Raw genomic sequence first — 18,034 nt, forward strand, 5'->3', positions numbered from 1 at the left:
GCATGTCAAACATTTTGTCTTAAAGAACAATTCACAAATATTACCATGGTCATTGGTCAAGCAATACCAAAAATGAATATTTTAACTAAACACTGATATTCCCTTTTTTCTGTGCCCTGAACATTTGGCATGTATTTATTTCCTTGATGCATAAATGGTGCTTAATTCCGGACTCGATATATTTGTGCCTGATATAAACCATCAATCTTTGGAAAGTTACGGGTGAATTTCCCCACATGCGAGGCATATGTGAGCACACATATTGTTTGACCAGCCTCTAGAGCGTCCACTTCGGGAGCGGTAGATCCAGGGTCAATCCTGGGTCGAGTCGCACCTAAGACCTTAAAAGAGGAAGTTGTAACTTCCTGGCTTGGCGTTCAGCCTGAAGGGGATAGGTTGACCTGTATCCGTATAATGGCTCGGGGGAGCTTACTTGCATTCGGTAAGGCATCTCCGTGAAGCAGCACTAGATAAAAGAGCAGTGGAAATCCATCCTGCAACAAGGAGGCACATTACATACACCCTAAGGATTCCTTCGTCGTCAGATTACTGAAAAATTGTTAAGTACAGCACTAAATCCCAAGCACTCACTCATTCACATATTGCTTGAGGACAAGTGGCTTTCAATGAACTGTTTCATTACACTCCACCAATGACCACACAAGCGTCTTTGACTGCTTATTGTCACCAAGCAGCGAGAGTGGGGTAATCTCCGAATTGCCTGCGCAAGGCGGTTTTGAACCCGCATCTCACGTGTCCTAGCTGATTGACAGGCAAGTGCCTCTAACCTCTAAACCATGGCAAACACCCATTTTGCCAGTAGGACAGCATTCGTTCCATTCCCAAAACTCGGCAGTAATACAGAAAGTAAGTGCAGAAAGTATATTTACCCTAATCTAATTTTTGCGACACCTGATCTGCTCATTTTAGCCAATATACATATGTAACTGTAACAGGAATATTTAGTTTCTTTTCACATGGTTAACCCATCTAATGAACAACAGACTCATAAGATTACTTGTCCAAAAAACTGAGACAGAGATGTAATATGTTTTCAGCACTACTAATGTCTGTCCCAAAAAGTAGAAGAATTCGGGTAAGTATATGCTTGATTGGGCTGCTCTGGTCACGAACTCAACAAGAACATCTCCAAACAGACGAAAGTAGCCAGTTTGTACCAGTGTAGGCTGTATTGGCTGTCTGGGAGTATTTACCAAGCAAGGTTGTCTGCATTCCTCCCACCATGGCCGACCTCATATAATTGAAACATTCTTGAGTATGATGTAAAATCAGCCAATTAAATAAACTACTCTCTAACCAGGCCAACTGGATTTTCACTTTGGTCTCGTGGTAGAACAGGCTTTCTGCAGGCACAAATGGTATTATTCAAGGTAAATACTTTGAAGTTTTGAACCATGCTGTTCGCTCTCCTATTTCATATGATTTTAATATTTTCACCTAGTTTCTCTTGGAACATTTGAAGATGTAGGACGTAGCCAGTGTTCCCCAGAAATATATGAGCCTGCTGTCTCTGCTCATTTTAATAGGCCTCCTCTGAGTTACCTCCCTTGCTATATGATAGCAGCTATGAGTGTGAAGTGATGTGAAGTGGGATGTAGCCTATTGACGTATGTATTATGTAGGCTTTGTCTGGACAGCTGCTACTGCTTACCAGGCAACCGAATGAAAAAAAAAAACATGATATCAGCCATTGTAAGTATAACATACACGTAATTACTGGAGTTTGCAGAAGCTGTCTGCAATACGCTTTAGCTGTATTTGAATGGGGGGAGTTTTAAATTTTGAAATGATTGATAAATATTTAATATTTATTCTTTCCAAATTATTTTAAAAAATTAAAATCTGACATGAAGATAGGTCTCCCAAACATAGCTTATGCCACTTTAACTTCGAAACTTGCCATTAGTCATTTTCAATGGTCCCATCTAACCACAGCTTGCTCCTAAAATACATAAATAAATGGAAGAGTGTCCTCAAGGGAGGCAATTTGGGGCATCTCTTTTTTTTTTCCGATAGGAGTGGCCTTGTTTTCTGCAGTCAACGAGTGTGTACAAGTATAATGCACTAGAAAAAAAAAGCAGATCACAAACATAAATACATACATACATACATACATACATAAACTGACGGCCAAAAGAAACTTTACACAGAGTTCAAATCAATTTATTTTGCCAAAGCAAAAAACAGGATGACTAAAGTTTAATACATTGAAAAGACCAATGAATTTACATACTGAAAGTCTTGAGTAAGAACGGACAAAGCAGCCCTCAAATCATTTTACCCGTGAACAAACAGAGCAGGGGTACAAAAATAGCCATTCCATCTTGGTTAACAACAGCAGGGTATACAAAAAGTTGATTATTTTTAAAATCAGTCAATATCGCGTGGCCACTCCTTTCTTCAATGCATGCAAAAAACCCTCCAACGCACAGAAAAAGTCAGTCGTCTGATGAGATGACGTGGGATTCGTTGCCATTCGGTTGGCTGCAAAGTGTGCCCGTTGTCTTACTCGACGACCCATGGTATCCCAAAATTGTTCTATGCTGTACATATCTGGGGAACGTGCAGGCCACGGCAAGACGGTGACGTCGTTGGCGCCCAGGAAGTTCTGCACAAACAGAGCTGTATGAGGTCTGGCGCTGTCATGTTGCTACTGGACACCACGTGGGTGCTGTTAAAGGAATGGCAGGACAACAGGACGTAGAATTTCATCCACGTAACGCTGAGCTGTTATGTTCCCATAAATGATGGCCAGTGGTGTCCGTTCGTCTCCACAAATCCCACCCCACACCATCACGCTGTCGCCACCAAACTGTACCACCTCCTGGACGCATGATGCAGCCGTTCGTTTGCCTCTTCGACGGTAAACTCGCTGTCTGCCATCGGCAGAAGCGGCTTTCATCCGTGAAAACACGTTGCCAATCACGTCGCTGCCAACTGACCCGGTGACCCAAGTCATTGATTGACGATGACGTCACTGTCAGGAAGCGGTTCCTCAGGTGTAAGGTGCACAGGTAACTCTCGGCGTAGTTCCCCTAGGCCTGCCTGTTCTTGGTTGTATCAAGTTTGACACAGTGGCACGAGAGCAGCCGAAGGTCCTTACAATGTGGGCATGGGTGGCTCCCGTGGATACCATACCCATGGCCCTCTCGCGCTCTGGAGTCAATCGAGGCATATACCTTAGTGGTTTTAAGTCAGCGTGCAAGTCCAGCACACTGTGTGTAGCGTTTATATACACTTATTACATGTGCAGTTGAGGCCATCCATGGGTCACGTGATTTTTCAACTTTCTTTGTTGCCTCAAAACAAATTCGTGTGGGCGTATATGACGCTTGTCGCACAAGGGAATATGCATCGTACAATGTTTTCCAATAATTTGGTATTAATTAGCTGAAAAGACTGGTTCAGTTCAACTCACGGAGTCGTAAAGTTTCTTTTGGCCGTCAGTTAATATATATTTATATGTACTTTTTCGTGATCCAGTCCAGTATAGATCATTGACGACTGAAGATAACCTCTGAGTACAACTGAATATAAACACTGAACACAACACCTTTTTTGAATGTAAACACCATATATTTTTATTATGTCCATATCTGAACAATAACATGCCAATTTCTCATCAAGATAAACCAGTTAGTACCATTAGCCATACAAACATGCACATCCAATTCAGGCTATGACTGATGTTGTGTATGTAAATTTGTTTTCGAGGATTTGGATACCAGAAAGCATCTGATCCAGCACATTCACATGTAGATTGATGCCCACAAGGTATACCTATGGAATACAGAACCTGAGCTTTTTCTATTACAATTTTTGAAGGCTACAGAATTACATTTTTAGTATTACACATTGTCTGTGGTATTCAAATATAGTTTATTTGATGAGAGTTTTATGCTGTACTTTGTATGCAATGGCGACCAGTATTATGGTGGAAGGAAACTGTGCTGAGCTTTCATGAAACAAACAACAATCCACTGACAGACCTTCCCATGTTCGACTGGAGAGAGAAAGCCAGCATGAGCGAGACCTCTAAATCAGAGTGAAAGCTTTGTTGAGAGGCTCTTGGGTAATTGTGCTGCACTAGTACACAAAATATTGTTTCAAAGCACAATGTACATATACTGACTCAAATGCTTGTACTGCAAGAGCATGGCTCAGTGTTTCATGCATACATAACAAAACAACTTTCTCGTGAAAACATCAGAGAATAATCCACTCTTAAATTTGGTCTATGAAAAGGTTAAAACTAAGTCAAAAGAACAACATACACTATTAAAACTACACACACTGGTCTTTTCTGGAAACATAAACACCATTTTGACTAGAATTTATATTCAGTTATATGGCAAGTAAGAAGTGTATATGGATATTAAAGATTCGTAACATACAGCCATTAGCTAAAAATACTATGATACATGTACATCATACAGCGAAGTTGTTTATCAATTTATACACCAGGGAGTTTTGATCAATCAATGACCAGCCCACACAATGGCTGCTCCCATAACTTTCCATGTCTTGGTGGAACTGGATCGCATATATCCTGCATGTGATGTTTACAATCCCATACAGAGCCACATCACATGCAGGATATATGCGATCCAGTTCCACCAAGACATGGAAAGTTATGGGAGCAGCCATTGTGTGGGCTGGTCATTGATTGGTCTAAACTCCCTGATGCTCCTCAAAAATCAAATGAGTCCACAACAAAATCCCCCAATAAGCCGAGTCAGCACTTCAGGTGTCTCACAAGATTATGCAGATATAGACGAGATAGGGTGAGGGCCTCACACAAAATGAAACAGATAAAAGGCGGTTCGTGTACTTGCTAGACTGACCACACATCTCGCATAGCTGGGTCTGCCGGCCCAACAATGCTATTAGCAAATGCTATAAAATCATGCCTTTTGGGCACGATAGTTTGTGAGATCTCCCTCCCTGTCTCATCTTATCCTGCATGCAATTCATGAAATGCCGACTCGGCTTGTATCCATGGACGTTGTGCGTGGAGACACACTCGTGTAATCTGCTAAACAAATGATATCTCTTTGCCTAATTGAGTTGTTTTAGACAAACTGACCCAGATCTTCAAACATTAAAATTACTGTGTTTTACACCAATATATGCATATATTTCAACATAAGAAAAAGTAAAACTTTGATAAATAGTCATTTTTGGTATGGTACTTTGTCTGGTTATGTTTTCTTTGATTGAAAATTTCAATACTTCTGTAGTATATCACAAATCATCACATTAATATTCATGGGTATCAAACTGTTAATGCTTTGTCTGTAACTCCAGGATTTTTAAGATCTTCCAGCATAATAAACTGATGCATAGTGTACACATGTATATAAGTAAACATGGCTGAAAATGTCCAAACTACATGCCATATAAAAATGTGTAGGTAAATGTTACAAATTATTATCGATATGTACATGTACCAGTAAATGTATATCTTGATTTCTGAATACATACAGTCTTTAATGAAGTATGACCAAACAACAAAAAAAGAATTTCCACTTAACACACCTGAATACCAAAAAAAAATAGTGTAGTTCAGAGTGGAAGTATACCATAGCAATTTACAATGCCTTATTTTTACCTAGATGTAGACAAGTACAAGATTTAGCAAACTCTAACTTCTCAAATTTATAAACGTTTATATTACTTCTATTAAACCACCATTTCACATGTAAATAAAAATATAAACAAAAAAACTATAATGCACATGGATTATACCTCGATTGGATTGAAAGTCCGACAATAAATACTGCAAACAGTATTAGGTCATTCTACGGATCGTTTTGCACCAAAAATTTCTCAGTCCTGGATATCTCTGGCAGAAAGCTGAATTCCAACTTTGTTTTTGGCTGCAGAGGTTTAACGCACAGTTCAGCTGGTGGACTGTTCAGGAGGTTGTCGCTTGTTTCTCCATGGACATGTCCTTTCGTTCTCCCACCTGCGTGGCCAGGAATGTCGTCCAGTTCTGACCCTGCCACCGGTGAATGATCTCCGTGCAGTCCATGTCCAGAGGTACTGCCACTGTCACCCGGTGATCTCGCTGATAATGACCCTCCGTTATTTTTTGCCAAGGAAAATGCTGGTGAACAATGAAGTCTTGGAGAAAATTCCACTGACCACTGAACTGCGACCTGATTGGCTATTCACAGAGTCGCAAACAGAAACCATTGATGTCCTCCTCCGTCCTGGACTTGACCTTTGACCTGTAGACTGGCCTCCATCACTGTCCAATGAAACGCCTTCTCTGATGTCTGGGAGAGTCAGGGAAGAGGCCCTTGTGGGGAGTCTCGGCAGATGGGCATGTTGTACGTTTTTGCCCTGCTCTGATATCACCTTGAGGATCCCCACTTTTTGCTTCCATGGCAGCTCATCAACATCCCCTGTGAGTACTAACTACAATTCAAAACAAGAAAAAATGTACATTTTGTCACATACGTGTATTCCACTAAATGGATTTGTAAACGTGCCTGTAAATCTGCTGCAGAGGAAACATTTTGACCTCCGTGGTCTTAATATTTCATTTTTCACATGAAACGGACGAATTTTGGAGCAATTGTTCACAAACTTTATCAGAAATATGATCCCATACAAGTATATGTGAAAAGATTTTTGAATATCTAATCTTCACTTAATTGCCTTTTAAGAAAAAAAAAAGAAGAAAACAATACAAATATAATATTCTCTATACTGAAATTATTGACCTGGAAAAAAATTTCAACCAAAATCTTCATGCAGATATATGTGTAGATGCATGTACATGAGCAAGGACAATGATAAATGGAGCATAATATACATGTACATATAAGCAGTAACACCTACAAACAAATGTGCACCTATACACAGACACATATATATATACACATACTAGTGACTATTTCATCCAGCATTCCGGAATGGGTGCAGTAAGACATAAATTCAACACCATCATTGGTATACATGTGTAAAAAGACAAGGAAAGATGTTTGATGATTGACAGTGACGAACTAACTGAATGCAATGAGATATAAAAGACAACTCTGAAACTGCTTGCTGCCAAAGATATTTATTTTTCAAATCTGCCTCACAACAAACACATTTTAATACTGTGCATTGAATGAAGTGTTTTTAAGAGTTTTTAGGATAAGGTATTATTATGTTATTAGCTGCAATACGCAGCTAAATATATGCAAATTGCTCTGTCTACAGGTCAAACATTTTATGTCATCTTTCAACCATGGTCATTAACCTAACAATGGGCGTGATGGGCATGAGAGCAAGACGACATAAATATTTTGACACATTTTTTTTTTTTTTTTATCACAGCTAAAAGCAAATCCATATTAGTTTCATGTATATTCAGCAAATTAAAGTTAAGATTCAAAGATTTCATCTTTCCCTTTGACTGTAAGGGTAAAATTTTAGTCCATATTAATTAACCAACCAAAAGCAGGTAAAAACTGTTCATAAAGTTGCTCATATCATTTCTGTTCTGCTTAAAGTTTAACATGAAAATAACACATCATTTCCAATGATTAAATGCTGACATTTTACTTTGCCTTAAATTAACACTCACTGAATGAACTATAGCATGGAATACTGGATTTCTCACAATTATCAAACTGTGACTTGAAAACAGCAGTGTGTGTTGTTCATGATTCAAGCCTGTGTTATTTATCCTTTTACTTATCTTTAATGTTTTGTCATTGTCAACTACTGATGTTTGCAGACAGGATTGTTTTCAAAAAACATACATCCTGCAGCTCATTAAAGTTTCTAAGCTTCCTATAAACATCTGTAACATTTTGATTGTAATGTGACTTAATCAATGTTAGTATAGTTACCAGTGAGAAATAGTGCAAAAAAATCCACAAAGCCATTATTTTTTTTCAAAATTAAAGTCACAATTAAAAAAACTCATCACACTGTTTTTGGCACAGGCCATTGAAATTTTCGCACATTTGTTTTAACACAACATTTGTAAGTGGGTCAAAATTTTTCCAAATTCCTATGTTCTCAAAATCATCTCTTAAATTCTGGTTTCAAATTTTGACTCAATTCAGAAGCGGCTTTGTGAAAATCGTCCAACATGCAATATGTCTACAGTAGCCAGTGTACACTACGCATACAGTAGCATCATGCCAGAGATTCACAGTGACACACCACTAGCACACCCTGGGGTAACTAAGTGGCAGGCTCCTGGGATATCCTCCACAGCTGTTGCTCTGCACTATGCAAATAATGTGCTAACAAAACATAGGTGGTACATAAATATGAAAGTGAAAGTGTAGTAGCCAAGGGTTAGCTGCACTAATGGTCAGAGGAATCAATTATCCAATTTTTAAAAATCACCTAAAAGCGAAGGACATTACTTTTCATTAACATCTCTTTAACATTGTAAAGAAATTAATTCTATCTCAAATCCAATACATGAAATATAGAACAAATACTTTTGTAGTTGACTTTATTTTCCAAATTTTAGCTATTTCAATGCACAACCTTTACTACATTTACATGTATTGAAAGCGAAATATTTCTTATCTTACAGCAAACTTTGATTCAAATTCCTATTCAAATCTGGAAGATGGAAAAAAAAGTTGGCCACTACTATAAACAACAAAAAGGAGTTACCGGTACACCAATGACACCAAATACAAGACAACTGCAACATGATAAAGTTCTGTGCAACTGAGCAACACAACTACAACAACATGGAATACAGTGCAACTGAACAACACAAACACTGATCAATAATAAAAAGCATATTCACTGTGAATGTGAGTTAAGCCGCTGTCATTTTCTGACAGGTTCATATCGCGTTGCCAAACTGACATAGGCACGACCTCTGGAATCAAACCACATCTGAAAAAACAGAAAACGAAATAAGCACTTCACGCTACTGCATAGACATTCATTTACACATACACATATTTTTTTGCTTATAATTCCTGTTTTGCAGCATGCTCAAGAATAATTCCTTTATACAATGGCGCTCGGCCCCATGGGCGAAACGCACAAAGCGTAGAGAAAAGTCCTGCAGTTCTATTTAGGTACTTGACAAAATGACTTTCCGGAGTCTCACAGCCAAACAATCAATACCTGGACACTTTGATTTAGGTAGCCGGACTATCGGTCAGCAGCTAGTACTGAGGCTGACAAAGCCTGAAACTATTGGGCCTGATATGAAATACAGTTTAACATTTTTTTTTTCGTTTTATTTTACAAAAACTGTATTCACAGAATATCCACATTCTGTTGATCATAAAATTATAGCATAAACTTATTGAAACCGTCCTAAAATTAAAAGACTACTTATGAATTCTAAGAAACCAATGACAAGCTGACAACTGCTACTACTGTAATGACAGCTGGCCTCAGAAAACCCTTTTAAAAATCTCAAATTATTGATTAGCACAACAAAATTTAGTTTATTAAAACATCAACACTTTCGAAGTTATTTACTGTTGTAAAACTCACCCACCGCAGTAAACAAGTGGTTAATAAAAAACATTAGCCACAATATTTCACACAAACAAATGAATATAGTGATGATAAATCTGTGTATTAATATGTAACATGATTTCGAGATTTTACTTGAACTGCCATAATTTAATTCAAGTACGTGTATGTGTGGTATCAAATATGGTTATATTAATCATATACATGCATATTTTATATACATGTATATGTGTGTCCTTTGGAAATTGCTTCGGCTGTAATTACAAACACATGTACATGAATTCTTGTATGACAGTTTATCTAAATGTGGTGTACATGTGCCAAACCTGACCATCGGTCTGATTGTCACTGATTAAAATTTTATTTCACTGGCTAGGACACAGGAGGTTCAATCCTAGCGTTAGGGAATTTGTAGCTTCCCCCTGCTTTCACTGTTCCTAGGACCATGGTGACAAAAAACGGTTGTTGAAAGACCACATGTCTTCCACCAATATAGTGTGCACATCTGTATGTTACACATGGCAAAGTTCATCGGTAACTTGTCTAAGGTTGATGGGGCACTCCTCTACTCATAAAAACTGACAGCCTTCCTATAAGGTGAAAATTCTTGAGTGCGACATCAAACAAAAATCATCTCTTCTTTATAACTTATCTCTTTAATTCATTTGTTTCATGTTTGCTGAACTGACATATATATATTTCCCTTACACTGCGATCAGGATTTAAAAGGAGCTGGAATCACGCATCATCCTCAGGGAAACCACAATAGCTTTACAGCTACCTATATAAGGCGACAGCTAGATTTGAACTCAAGAGCAATAGCTTTTTCTAAGTTTAAGACAGCAAGAATTCACATCAAAATTGTACATGAATATTAGAGCCTGGCAAACTTTCAGGTGCATTCCGATTTGTTTCATGGTAAAATCTTCCGCATAAAAAGGCCAGAGGTATACATGTAAATGTCACATTTTCCAAAAAGAACAAAAAAATTTTTGTTCGCTTATTCGTGTGTTAAGTTCGGGTGCTGAAAAACCAACACAACACATACACACAGGGAGTGATGCTGGTAGGTGTCAGAGGTACATGTACACCATGGATATCACTTGTATCGTAAAACACTACCCCGCTGGCTATTGGTGGTCCTGTCTTCCCTCGGGCACTTTTTCGGGCACTTTTTTTCCTACACGTTCCATTGGCACTAATCCCTTTAAGATCATCGAAACAAATTTCAACATCTGACGAAGAAGTCCCCTGTTTTTCTTTTGAACAACCTTTTCTACCTTTGGTCTCTTGCTTAGCATGACATCTTGCCTCAGGAGGAAGACTCCCACCCCAGAATTTGAAGAATGGCACAGGTGGTGGCTTTGGCTGGGACAAGTGACATGACTTGGAGCCATGTTTCAATAAACCCTTTCCACCGTTTAGACTCTTTTTTCGCATCTGTTCCGGCTGAGCGCTCTTGACTAATCTCTTTCCTCTGTCTGACATCTTTGCTGATTTCACTTGCCGCTCTGATCTAGTTTGTGAAAGCCTCTCTTTGGCATCTTCTGTCTCAGTAGGTACACTGAAGCCCAAATACTCATATGCCAAATCATGTTCAGGATTATCTCCCTTTAGTCCAACCATTTCAGGATTGCTTCCCTTTAGTTCAACCATTGCCTGTCGCAAAGTTCCTTCTTTGTTCATGAACTTCACCAGCATTGGGCGCACATCTCTCTGTCTTTCCTTGTCCAAATTAAACACTTCACAATTTTCCACATCGCCGTCTTTAAGGGTTTTATTTTTGTGGGCAGATTTTTTTCTTGTTGGTTTTTGCTTAACTGAGCATGGATGTTCTGAAAGAGGGTGTGAGCTGATGACAAAAGACAGGGTAGGCTCCTCCTCTTCTTGCTGTTTCACCGAAGTTTTCTCCGTCTGACATTTCGTAGACAGCTGACTCAGACTGACCTCACTACCCGAACTAAACTCCGCCTACATGCAGTCATCAAGCATACAATGTAACATATTACACATACAAAATATAGTTACTGTCATGACATCATCACAAACTCTGCCCACAACCAGTTATCAGATAATTAAATATTTTTCAACATAACAATGCATACATGTATATGAATGCACAATGTACATGTCATTAGGGTCTTCAAATTTTAAATTTTCAGATATACTTATCCAAATTAAACTATCATTAAAAATATATTTGGGTAACCTGACTGACCCTCCAAGAAAGGACCACAGTCTAATGATTTTACTGAGTTTTTGATGAAATTTGATTTTTTTTCGTCGCTTTTCTCTCAATAATAATACCTTTCAAATTCTTACCTTTTTCATGAGCCAGAATGACAAAAAACAAAATTCTCTACCGATCTACCTTATTTTACAAGGTAAGGAGTCCCAACTCCTTTTTTTAAAGGGATAGCCTAGCCTTGATTCAAGTGGCTGATAGGATTCTTGACGTAGTTCACTTTATATCAATGAAATGAATGGAAAAGCTTCTCAAAAATAGGCAAGGACCTAATATCCTGCCTTTTTCATAATAAAGATCATTCAGTTTCAGTTCTGGGAGAATTTTCGAAGCAGCTCTTCAAACCTTTCAACCAATTTTTAAGTTTTTCAAAGGGAATAATCTGTTAAAAGGTTTACCTGGATGCTGTCAATCATGAGGCTAAAACTGACCAGGCAGCTAGCATTATTCATAGGTAAAAAAAAGCAAAGTAAAAGACATGTAATATTGAAGATTTAAACTGCGTCTTGAACTACAAACGTTGATCTAATATTGAGGTGAGTTCTGTTGTCTTTCACTCACCTGGTTGTCACCTGTTGAAAGGCTTGATAAATTATCCAGGGTCTTCTGGTTACCTCTGGGAAGAATGGGTATGTTTCCTTTCTGATTCTGGTTCCTGAGAAAAAAAAAGCCAATTTAAATGCTTTTAAAAATCACAAAAACAATGATAAATTCTTTTCTCTGAGATGTTTGATGTCTAACGTGGTACAGATACATTCATCTTAAACAAGCCACATTTTACAATCACTAAACCCTGTAAAAGCCCCCTTTCTCAGGAACATGCATGAAATAATGTCTGATTGAAATAACACTCTTGTACTGTATTCAAGTTTGACAATCAGAGTAGTCTGAAGCATTAAATGTAAGTAAACATGAGTATAAAATCATTTACATTATAACTGATATGGTTTACAGTACAAGTACACGAAAAAGTGTTATAAAATCAACAAAGGCCTCTGTGGCTGAGTTATTAGTGTGCAAGCTCAGCACAATGACTCAGGAGCCTTTCACTACTGAAGTCACTGTGAGTCCAATTTCCTTTCTGGTCGTACATGTACGTAGGAAGGTCTGCCAGCAACATGTACATGGCCATGGGAAGGTCTGCCAGCAACATGTACATGGCCATGGGAAGGTCTGCCAGAAACATGTACATGGCCATGGGAAGGTCTGCCAGCAACATGTACATTTACGTGGGAAGGTCTGCCAGCAACATGTACATGGCCGTGGGAAGGTCTGTCAGCAACATGTGCATGGTTGTGGGTTTCCCCCAGGATTTGCCTGGTTTCCTCTCACCATAATGCTGGCAGGCGTCACATCAGGGAAATATTCTTCAGTATGGTGTTAGACACCAATCCAATAAATAAATAATCCCACTGAGCCTTCAGATATGGTAACTTCAGTCCCCTGTACATGTAGTTCGTAAAACTTTAGAATTGTGCAAAAATCGGCATTTCAGAAATATTCTTGACTATGGCATCAAATATCAATAAAATCAAATCACATAATTACAAAATCAACAGATGTCATAACCAATCAAAAGGAGATTCTGAAAAATGGACCAAATGTGGTTTATAAATCGTGTTTTCTGAGACTAAGAACACTGAAGGTGACGAAAGCAATATTCCCCACGCATGGTGTTATAATCACAACTTGGAATATCTATGTGGGGTGGGATTGAGAGTGGGATGGTTGGGGTTCTGGGTGTCAATTCACAGTTTTGCAGTGATGTCCTACAGTAGCTGTCCTGGGCCAATCAACAGCACTATTTGTGGTCATGTGAGGAGAGTACTGGAGGTGTAAACAAAGCCAATAATATCCAGGCCAGGTAAGCCCTGAACAAGACTTTACCATAAAATTGGGAAATAAAGCCTTTAGGTGAGAAACTGTGTAGAAAAGTAATCCGAATAAGACCTGGCTTGCCCTTTAGCTTTATGTGGGAAGGTCTTGCAGCAACCTGCAGATGGTTGTGGGTTTGCCCCAGGCTTTGCCAGGTTTCCTCCCATCATAATGCTGGTTGTTGTCGTATAAGAGAAATATTCTTCAGCATGGTGTAAAACACCAATCAAATAAATAAATAATCCCACTGAGCCTTCAAATATGGTAGCTTCAGTGACCTTTACATGTAGTACATAAAACTTTAGAAATGTGCAAAAATCAGCATTTCATCCATTTAGCCCCATATTATTTATACAAAGAAACAATGAATACATTACCCAGTTTGAAGGTGCAACACAGATATAGAGAACATGTGTCATACATGTTTAGCCTGAGAGGCAACATCATGCAGGACAGAATATATATGGGTAGTCTAGATTTTCATGCATACATGAATGTACATTCCAGAAGAAAGAGTTTATGCGGCATTTAAATGGTCATGATGATGCATACACAATGTATGTATACATCCACAGAAAAATACATCACATCCTGTGATTTGGTATGTAAAATAATGATTAGCCTAAAGGAAACAGGTTGCGTGAATGTGCTCCATTCCAGCTAATAGATGTATGAAGGACATGCAGCAACAGTGAGTAAAAGAAATTATTTGTCATTCCCAACACCTGCCCCTTTGATGCATTCAAGCTTGCAGGTGAGGTATGAAACTGTTTACATGTACACAGCTGAGTAGCAGCAGATTTCCTACCTTAATATCCGTTTCCAGCGGCTGATAATCATAAATATTTAGTAATTAGTGAAACAAAAAAAAATAAATAATAATAATAATCAATAAATAGAGTTAAAAGATAACATTCCTTTTCACAATACCTGCAACCCCAGTCCTGAACTACACAGCTACAAGTAAACACACCATCTAAAATCCACTACATGTGAATTGAAACTATTGCCTGATCATTCAGATGCAATATCAACTCTCTTGAATTTCTACAATACATGTACATAGAAAATGTAAATCAAAATTAAGTGTTAAAGGCTGTAAGAAATTATAGAGCAAAACATTTATGCTGTTGCAAATTCTTCAAATTTTAGGACAAATAGTAGCAGTGATGAAAGCACAGAGCTACATTTGTCTCTCAGTAGTTTGGAAAAGTAAAGACAGACATGTACATGTATGTGTTGTTCATTACATGAGCCAACGATCTCAGGCAAGAGGATCTCATGGAAACAATCGTTTCGTTTCCATGTCGGTTCCCTGGTTAAAAATGACAGAACAGAAACTCCGCTTCCCACAAAAAATGGCTTGGCTATACACTCAGTACTACTTACTAAATATTGAATGGAGCTAATTGTCAGAAGATTTGAGTTGTAGCCAAGACGTCACTAGGTGCTTGTACTTTGTTGCGACGAGTCTCTTTGTTATCGAACCGGTCTCGTGCAAATAAAAGACACAAACTTAAAGACCTGCTTTCCCCACACACCACACCACCACCATATGCCCCTACTCACTTTGGCTATAATAAGCCATGAAGGCTTCCACAATACACGTTCCTTCACGGCTATAATAAATCTATTCTAAATCGAGCAGGGGCATACGGTGGCGGTGCGGTGGGTGCGGAAAGTAAGTCTTTAGGTTGACAACAAAGAGAATATGAGTACGAAATTAATACTGTTAGTGTCAAGACTGCAATGACGCTAGGCCAATGTAAGAAAAGGAGTTGGAGTCTTTTGGGGATAATTTAACACATGCTGCATTGTACTCTTTGAGTAGGGGACATAACTCTTACTGACAATGTTTAGAGTACACAGTTCTCTCCCTTTGTCTTTCCATAGTTTTCTGTCAGATACCACAAATCATTCAGTGACAGTTCATAAATTTTAAACAAGGGGGTTGCAGGGCTTCCGCTGGCACTCGCCATTTGTCGCCAATTACAAATAAATATTTGGATTGGCGATAAAATCAGGGAAATGGTGAAAGTTTTTGGCGACAAAATTGCTTACTCGAGAATATATACTGGCTAATGAAGAGGTGAAAATTGCAACAGTGTGAAGACTGGCATTGCACATGGCCATATTTTGTTGTTCTTCTCTTTTCTAACGAAAATAATGGGTTGGTGAACGTCATCACAAAAAAGTTTGATTTTTTTCAAAAAACAAAAACACTCTGCCATTATTTTGAGGGAGGGCAATTGTTCTTAATGTGGCATGGGATAAATTCCAGATATAGCTGGAAGAGACCAGACTGATTCTAGCAGCTACACCAAGACAGATAAAAGGAATTACAGATGGAGACCACCAAGAGTAATAGATACTGCTCCCATTCAGTCAGTTGAAGATCACAAAGATTAAGTCAAGGCCACTAAGAAAGTGTGGCTAAAGAAAAATTGTATTGGCTACAAAATCTGATGAGTGGCTAAAGTGACTGGCTAAAAAAAATACTGACCCAGAGGAAGCCCTGGGATTAAGGGATTATGGTAATTTTTACTTTACAAAGTATATAAAAATTAAATCTGCAAAAAACACCAAACATCAAAATTTATTTGATGAAATGCCACTGATACTAAATGATTAGAAGTAAATCAGTTCCCACAGCAAAAATTGTGGGGAACTGGAAAAAAGTTTCCTACTGTTTCCTACGTCAAAAGTACACAGAACCTAAAAAGTGTTTCCCAGCAATTCTGAAATCCTCATGCCTGCATGTGATAAAAGACAAAATGTGTATTCCTGTTTCAATTACTTGTGAACTGGCTAAAAAGTGCAGACCAGGTGTCCAAAAATTAAAAAATTACATTTTTTCATTTTTATCTTCAACTGGAGTAATATGATGTAGTACATGATATTATGTGTAAGGTATTTTTTACTTATATATATACCATTTATAGAGTGCATACATATACATGTATTTGTACTGAAAAAGTTAAACAACATTTGGTTCCAACCAGTCCAAAGATATAATATACATGGATATAACTTCAAAAAAAAAAAAGACTTACACAACAACTTTCTCAGCCAAGGTACTAATAGGAGTTTGGTTCGAAGGCTGACTGACAATAATTGGCACCGATGGAAGTGGAGAAATGGTGACTTGTGTCGTAGCAAGATTGGCCTTTACTCCCGAATGTGAAGACAGGCTTTGCTTAGCAGAGCACTGCCTTCCTCGGATCTCTGTTCCATCATCCCAGTCTGGTGATACATTGCCATTTTGTATGTGTCCATTGGAGTGTTTAGATCCATGCTGTCTTTGAGTGTTTGACCTCAGTTTTTGTTTCTGTAGATGCTGGTGATGTTCCAACATATTCTGTACATAACGGGGAGCCAGTTTGTATTTGAAAACAACACTTGGATCAGAAATTTCTGACTGCTGAGAAGCACTGCGATGCGACTTTGCACTCTTTCCTTCCTTTGTGGGCCCATTTTTCTGTGAGTCATGATGTGACAAACCAGTGTCATTGCAAACGGGAGTATCGGTAACTGATCCAGTTTTTACTCCTCTGTTGGATTGGTGGCCTTGCTGTTCCACTGATTCTACTGCCAGTTCGCTTTTTCTAATGTTACTTGGACTGTACACTTGATACACTTGTACGTTCCTTGGAAAACACTTTAGACTATCTGATGCCTTTGGAGATAGCACCCTTTTCGTTATGTGAATTGTTGCGCCGCATGAATGTTCCCTTCTATATTGTTCCATGTACTTTCTTGTGTCTCGGTAATGCTTGAACACATATTTATCTGAGAGGTCTTTTGATTTTGAATCTCGCCATACGAATCTATCTCTCTGTACACTGTCTTTAGACACTCCATCCCTCGTTCTTGAAGAGTGCTCCTTTCGAATTTTACGCAATGGTCGAGTCTTCTCTGGAAACCACCCTGTAACAAAACTATCGGAATGAATGGCACTCTCCGTAACACTTCTTTGTTTCATAGTCTTTGTAGGCGGCACCGCTGTGGCGTTATTTTTAGCCCTGGGGGATACATTACTATCGCCGACGGCAATGTGACTCCATTTACGCAGTGCGACCTCGCGAACAAGTGTCTCGTCAAAATCCAACAGTTTACGAACACCTTCCCTTTCCAAGTTGACATCGTGTAACGTTTGTACATGTTCGTCCTCTTGCGAGGCATCTACCGTGTCGTCAGACATTATTTAATTATTTACACTGAAGTCATTACTTCACACCTTTCGCCCAAACAATAAGATAATTGAAAACCACTTATCACATTCACGGCAAACATCAGATTGACAGCCATGTTTAAACAACGCTCGTTGGCAAGTGCTTGGCATGAATTCAGCTGTTCCATATAACAGGTCTGCCCCCCTCCGGAGTGAACACACAACTTATAATAATACTAGATTTAATGTATATAATT

At 38.5% G+C, this 18,034-nt stretch overlaps 1 protein-coding gene across 1 annotated transcript; it reads right to left on the reverse strand.

Annotated features, from left to right (window-relative positions):
- Positions 1–5,074: 5,074 nt before the first annotated feature.
- On the reverse strand, positions 5,075–17,807 carry LOC135480984 (uncharacterized). The gene is made up of 3 exons (XM_064760915.1): positions 16,660–17,807; positions 12,293–12,386; positions 5,075–6,444 (listed from the first exon to the last, which is right to left on the reverse strand). The coding sequence occupies exons 1-3, from the start codon at positions 17,805–17,807 to the stop codon at positions 6,109–6,111; spliced, it is 1,578 nt and encodes a 525-aa protein (XP_064616985.1). The 3' UTR covers positions 5,075–6,108.
- Positions 17,808–18,034: the final 227 nt, after the last annotated feature.

This window comes from Liolophura sinensis, chromosome 13 (assembly GCF_032854445.1).
Source record: "Liolophura sinensis isolate JHLJ2023 chromosome 13, CUHK_Ljap_v2, whole genome shotgun sequence".
Taxonomy (NCBI): Eukaryota; Metazoa; Mollusca; class Polyplacophora; order Chitonida; family Chitonidae; genus Liolophura; species Liolophura sinensis.